The 6,276-nt window shown below is 28.4% G+C and overlaps 1 protein-coding gene across 5 annotated transcripts in view; it reads left to right on the forward strand.

Moving 5' to 3' along the window:
• Window positions 1–5,756, forward strand: part of LOC107440882 (protein Aster-B) — a 127,394-nt gene extending 121,638 nt beyond the window's left edge. For all 5 annotated transcript variants that reach the window (XM_043050953.2, XM_043050952.2, XM_043050951.2 and 2 more), the window contains exons 8-12: window positions 62–104; window positions 284–325; window positions 2,030–2,134; window positions 3,599–3,683; window positions 5,419–5,756. In XM_043050953.2, coding sequence (XP_042906887.1) covers window positions 62–104; window positions 284–325; window positions 2,030–2,134; window positions 3,599–3,683; window positions 5,419–5,502 — 359 coding nt within the window. In that variant the 3' untranslated portion in view covers window positions 5,503–5,756. The remainder of the gene's footprint in view (window positions 1–61; window positions 105–283; window positions 326–2,029; window positions 2,135–3,598; window positions 3,684–5,418) is intronic.
• The last annotated feature ends 520 nt before the right edge of the window (window positions 5,757–6,276 follow it).

The following is a 6,276-nucleotide window of genomic DNA, read 5'->3' on the forward strand; positions in this document are numbered from 1 at the left end:
ACTTATGCATACTTTATTTTATATACTCTTATTTAATTTGTTTTTTTTAATATTATTTTAGGTTATTTGATCAAAATAGATGAATTAGTGAAAGAATTATCTAGGTGAGAATTATTTAAAAACTATATTATTTAGAGTAAAAAAGCAAAAGTGTCTCTGAAACAATTACAAATTTTTAACTAAGATTTTTTTAAAAATATTATTAATAATAATATTTGCAAAAAGTTAGTTAAAAATAAATATAGCTTAAAAAAAATATCTGATGGAGTTTTATCTCTTGCAGAGTATCCAGAACTTCTTTACTATTTATGGTGTCTACGTTTCTGTAAGTAATCATGCCTTTAATGTGGATATTATTAGTTATTTAGAAAATGTTATATCTGAAGCCACTCATTATACAAAAATAGCAAGCAGATATTGTCCCAATATGCGATCCAACTTACTTTTAACTGTTTAATTATTTAACGGATTAATTGGTGGAGCCATTAATATTTTTTGTAAAAAAAATAACGTTTAAAATTATTTTTTCAATATTGTTATACTTCAAACGATGCGATCTAACTTACTTTAAACTGTTTAATTATCTAACGGATTGATAGGTGGCGCATTAATATTTTTTGTAAAAAAAAATAATGTTTAAAATTATTTTTTCAAAATTGTTATATTTCAAACTAAAATTTTTGTGAAAAATGTTGCAGCAATTATTATTGTAATACTTACAAATTATTTTTATGAAGTTTTAATTTCTTTATTTATTTTACTTTATTAATATATTTCTTACTATTTATAAATTATCATTAAAAATATTAAATATATGTTGCTTTTTTTAAATTTAGTTTTTGGCTTTAGTAGATTTTTTAAATTAAAACTGTTTAGAATGATTTATGAGCAGAATTGATCAATACATTAAATATCAATTGATTATCAAAAACTTCAGATTAAAAATATTGAATATAGTGTTTTTTTTATTTTGCATTAAGCAGATTTTTATAAATTAAAATTTCCTGAATTGATAATAACTAATTACCGATTCTTCATTGTTATGAAATAAAATATCTATATAGTTCTTAAATTTTAGTTCAATTCTTACTAAGCATCAAACTTGTGTTGATTAAAAAAATGAAAAATTATGAGTTTTGTTTGTTAAGTTTGAAAATTATGAGAATTGGTTTAAGTTTTCTTATTTTTTTAATTTATTCAATAATTTTCTTAAAATTCTCGAAAAATAGAAAAAAATTATCGAAAAGTAATACTATTCGTAATAGTTATATAACAAAGCTTCCGATTTATTTATTTTTTGATACTTCAATGCATATAAAAAACGATTAGATGTTTTCGGACAGTTCAAGAACATTTGAGGATATATATACAGATTTGAGACCATTTTCTGTCTTCGACGATTTTGAAATTCTTTGAGGGCAACTTTTAAAATTCGAGGTCTGCCCTCAAGATTTTTTGAACGCCTGGTTACCTTAATTTGTGACAAAAAATATTTGTAGAGTAAAATTGCATACACTAATTCCTTTTTTGTGATGAATAAAAAAAATCATTAAGTGAAAACTTGGGCCGTTAATTTATAAAAAATAGATTGTTTTCTATTATTACATTAAAAAAAAGCTGGCTTTATGGTTAAAGCACTGAACTGGCAATGTGAAGAATTAGGGTTCAATCTCCAGAGGCGACCTGAAGCCCACCCGGTTTCAGTTCGATGTGTTCCAGCTTGTCTGTGAAATTAATAAGGCTGACCACATAACCACAATCATGCCGCTGGTCACGAAATTGTGGAACCATGGTCTATGACCCACAACGGACTCTTGAGGCAATGTTTTACTTTACATAAAAAAGCAAAGTTAATAATTACATTTTTAATTAAAACCTTGATATTTCATTAAAATAACTATATTAAATATTAATTATTTTCTATTTAACTACAAATAATGACAATATAAACATATTTTACTTTACCATGATTAACAAAATTATTATTTAAATGACTAATTACTAAATTATTCACTCATTTTACTTTCAGATTAGTAATACTGTTTATTTCCACAACTGTTCTTCTCTACCGAATTCACCTCCTACATCAGAAACTTCTAATTAAAGATGATTTCTACGCCGACAACATTCCAAGGTAAACATTCAATGCATTTCTTTTTTTTCAAAAATTCCGGCTGCCCTGTGATAAAGCTCTATTTGTTAGATTCTTTTAACTGTGAAGTAAACGTGACAAATTCCACTCTTTCAATTTCGTGAAAAATGCCTAGTTTTGTAACTGTTTATTTTTGGAGCAGTTAAGCTAAAATGAATTGAAGAAACGAATTTCTTCAAAGCAATTTTGTGCTTTTCAACAGTTGCAGCGAAATGGTAATATTGCCGAGTAATTCCCCCACAAGATTGAAGGAATCAATAATTCAGCTAGATTTCGGAAACTACGGACCCTAGGGAACCAGGAATTTTGGCGTTTAGTACGTCATACTTAAAAGCTACTTATATTTCATTAGAACAAGATCCAAATTTTCAGAATCTTTATTTACTAAAAGAGTGGGTCCTTAGTAAATAATTTAAATACTTCCAATCTACAGCAAATTAAAAAAATTCTACATTAAATAATGTAAATTAACACTTCAAACAATGTTTCAAACATATGGGGATAAAATGTTAGAGGGAGGAAAGGTAGTTTCCAAGAGAAGAATTTTTTTTTAAGAAACAGTGACGTTGAGCAAATTCTCTTTTTACCTCTTTATCTATTAATAGTATTTGAATTCATAAGGATCCTATCTGTTGTTTGACAAAACCAAGAATTTAAAAAAAAAGAAGTTATATTTGGAATCTAAGTTTTTATTGAGAACTGATCAAACACTATGCATTTAATAAAAACATCAATGCAGTTCATTTATTTATTTTTTTAAAAAAAGTTTTGTTTAATTTTGCCAATTTATTTTATTTTAAATTTTCTTGATGAAGAAATCACACACCCCGTAGGACGTCGCTCAAAATTTTTTTGGGGGGGCGGGCATTTCTCACTACGAATTTGATGCGGTTTTAGAGTATAAGTGGAATTTCTGTGATTCGTTTTAAAATTGTGATTATAATAGCATAATGGTAGATACCGGCAATGGCTCATAACTTTTAATGTAAGGAATACTGGGCTCTTGCCCAAACCTGAAGTGAACAAGAAATCAACTTATAGTGAACAAGAGGTTTTAAACTTTTAATGTTTCTAGCAAACTGTTATGCAATAGTATTTTTGGAGATAAAATTATGGAAATGGATATTAATGAAATGCTCGGGTTTAGACCTATTCGCGGTTTTGTCTGATCTCCGATCATAGTGAAGAGCATTGGTAGCATCGCAATTTAATATTTCACAAGAAATACATCAAAGAACTTTTCATCAAAGCTCAAGAACTTTTTCAATAATGCATATAAAATCTGTTTTCGTTCCCTTGAAATACAACTTTTTTCAACCTAGAAAAAAGTTGTCGCAATTTATGTGTATAGTGACAAAAATAGACTTTATATGTATATTTTATAATCATTTTAATTTCTAATGATTTCAATTTATTCTATACAGTATTTTATATTTCTTTTTGCAGGTTTGAAGCAGTTAGTGAGCTTGTTCCAACAGATTTCACAAATGTAGTTAAAAGCTTAGAAGATAGAATACAGAGTCTAGCAGAGGTACTCATTTTAGTCAGATATTTTTTTGAAAGTGTGTTCTGCTTCCGGGTATAAAATGTCTCCCTATGATGTGGTTTTTCTGGAGGAAAAAAAACTACGCAATCAATTTTCAAAAACTTAAAAAAAATTCTTCAAAATCTTTGTTTTACTACTAATTTTAACACTTTCTGTACTCTAGAATTAAAAAAAGTATTGCATATTATGCTTATAAAACTTGTTACCCAGAACAGGTTTAATGCAAACAAGTTTCTAATATTTAATAATAATTGAATAACTGAGTCCCATTTATCTTCCTTCACTTTCTCTCAAAAAACCAAAAATTCAAAAAAATCGGGACAAAGTATTCCCAAAATATGAATTGAAAAAGTAGTTCTTTAGATTAAAAAAATTATATTGAAAAATTGCCCAATGTTTAAATGCCACGAGACCAAATGCGTTGAAAAAGAGTATTACTATTTAGAATAAAATTTGTTTTTGTTAGATTTCGTAGTCTGGGAGTAAAAATAAATTCTTTCAATAGTCCGCTGTGGACCAGGGATTCATGAAGGTTAGGGCTCAATTTTTTTAAACCAATAAATAGCAATGTGTTCAGAAACAGTATACTGTCCTATCAAAATGACCGATGATTGTGGAAAAAAAATAGGAAATAGAAAAGTACAGTTTATACTGTTTCATGCTTTGGAAAACCAGCCGATACTTTTTAAAACTAGTTACGAAGTTCATCAATAAATGGTACGTAACTGGTTAAAACTATCTTTTCAAAATAACCTTTACTTGCAGTAACGACATGGCAGAATCTGAGAAGAAAAATAGCTAACACGCGGGCTTTTTTTTTTATTTTAGTTAGAATGTGATGGGCAGCACATATTTATAACGTCTTTTATTCCACAAAACTTTATGTCAAAAATCTAATGAAACAAAATGGGAGAATATAGCACACTTGATGTTTGTTTTTCTTCAAGAAATTGGAATAACTTGGACAGAGATAATTCGTATAAACTCTCTGAAAAAGCTGTCGAGGTTTCTTGGCAAACCATCTTCATTGTATTAGTATTTTTGATTTCAATTTGCAACATCTGTGAGATAGATGAAGTCATGTACAGGAATCTTTGATGAGATTTTCAGCTCTGTGTGTAGACTTGGAGGTAAAATGAATTTTCGAGTGCTGGACATTCCTTCAAGGACATTGGCTTCCTCTCTTGCTGTTACTTCTTTCTTTTTATATATCATGTTCCCTGTTACTTTGCATGAGCGTTATTTTGTATGCCATTATAATTTTTTTTTTTTTAAAAAAAAAGGGCAGCACAAACATTTTACCAATTTTGAAACTTTTCAGAACATATCACTTCATTTCTCAAGCAGAACACAACAAACCATACCTTATTTTTCCAATTGTAACTGCATTTCAGTTAGAATGATCCGACACGCAGTGGAAAATGTTTTATATTTTCTTTATTGATGAATGCGATCAATTGACCTTTTTAACAAGTTTTTAAACTTGTTACAACAAATTAGTTTAGTTATTTTTTTTAAATAGAACTCAGCGAACTTTATTTTATTTTCAAATCCTCGGCCATTTTTGAGACAGCCAGAAATAGCTGAATGCCCAAATATTAGATCAGAAATCATTTTGGACAAAGCCTTTTTTTAAGGAGATGGGCTTTACTATACAACATTATGATGTACTAGTACTCTATTTTCAATAAAATATTCTAAATTATTCTTACTGTTTCAGGTTAGAACAACTCTAGAAAAACTCGTAGCTAAGGCCAATGTCCGAGAAGTGCCTAGTACACCCATTTCTCAATATGGTACGTGATGAGACCAGGAAGGATGTTTCTGGAATGGAAGTTTTATTTTTGGGATTTGTAAATAAACTGAACTTGTTGAGAGAATGAGAGATAATCCCTCTCTTATGAAACTGCAATACATACCGTCACTCCACCGACAAGCTGGTCTTGAACATGGAGTGTGTGTATGCTGTTTGTTGTGCTTTTTTTTGTTTAGATATTTTGAAAGTTTAAAAAAAATATGAAGCAATTCTTTTACAATAAAGAATATTTAAAAAAAAAATTAGTGTCTTGATTTATTTTTAAACACCTGAAACAATAAATAAGATTGAAATTCGCCACACATTGAACTTTCTACAACAATTTAAGTAATAATGGGATACAGAAGTCAAGAGTCCCTACATCTAAATATAACAACCAGCTTTAAAATTATCCCCACTAGAGTTGCAAAAAAGAATGACTTCAATGTGATGGATATGGATACCTCCTCCATGAATTAATTGCTAATTCTACTGTGAAACTTTATTTAGGTTTCTCAACTGATAACAAGTTGTAACCCGTATGATGTAACTCAACACTATACTTAGAGACAGGATATATAAAAACATACAACTCAAACCCAAAGAGTGGGACACCGTCATAAACGTAGACCCACGAGAAGAATTCATGTCATAATTTTTTTTTTAATATGTTAATAGAACTATACAAAATTTCAGAGCTCTAATATATTGTAAATCCAATGATACATTCTCTCTTCAAATATGTTAATGAACTAAGTAAAAAAAAAAAATTAAAAAAAACTA

Source organism: Parasteatoda tepidariorum, chromosome 2 (genome assembly GCF_043381705.1).
Source record: "Parasteatoda tepidariorum isolate YZ-2023 chromosome 2, CAS_Ptep_4.0, whole genome shotgun sequence".
NCBI classification, from domain to species: domain Eukaryota; kingdom Metazoa; phylum Arthropoda; class Arachnida; order Araneae; family Theridiidae; genus Parasteatoda; species Parasteatoda tepidariorum.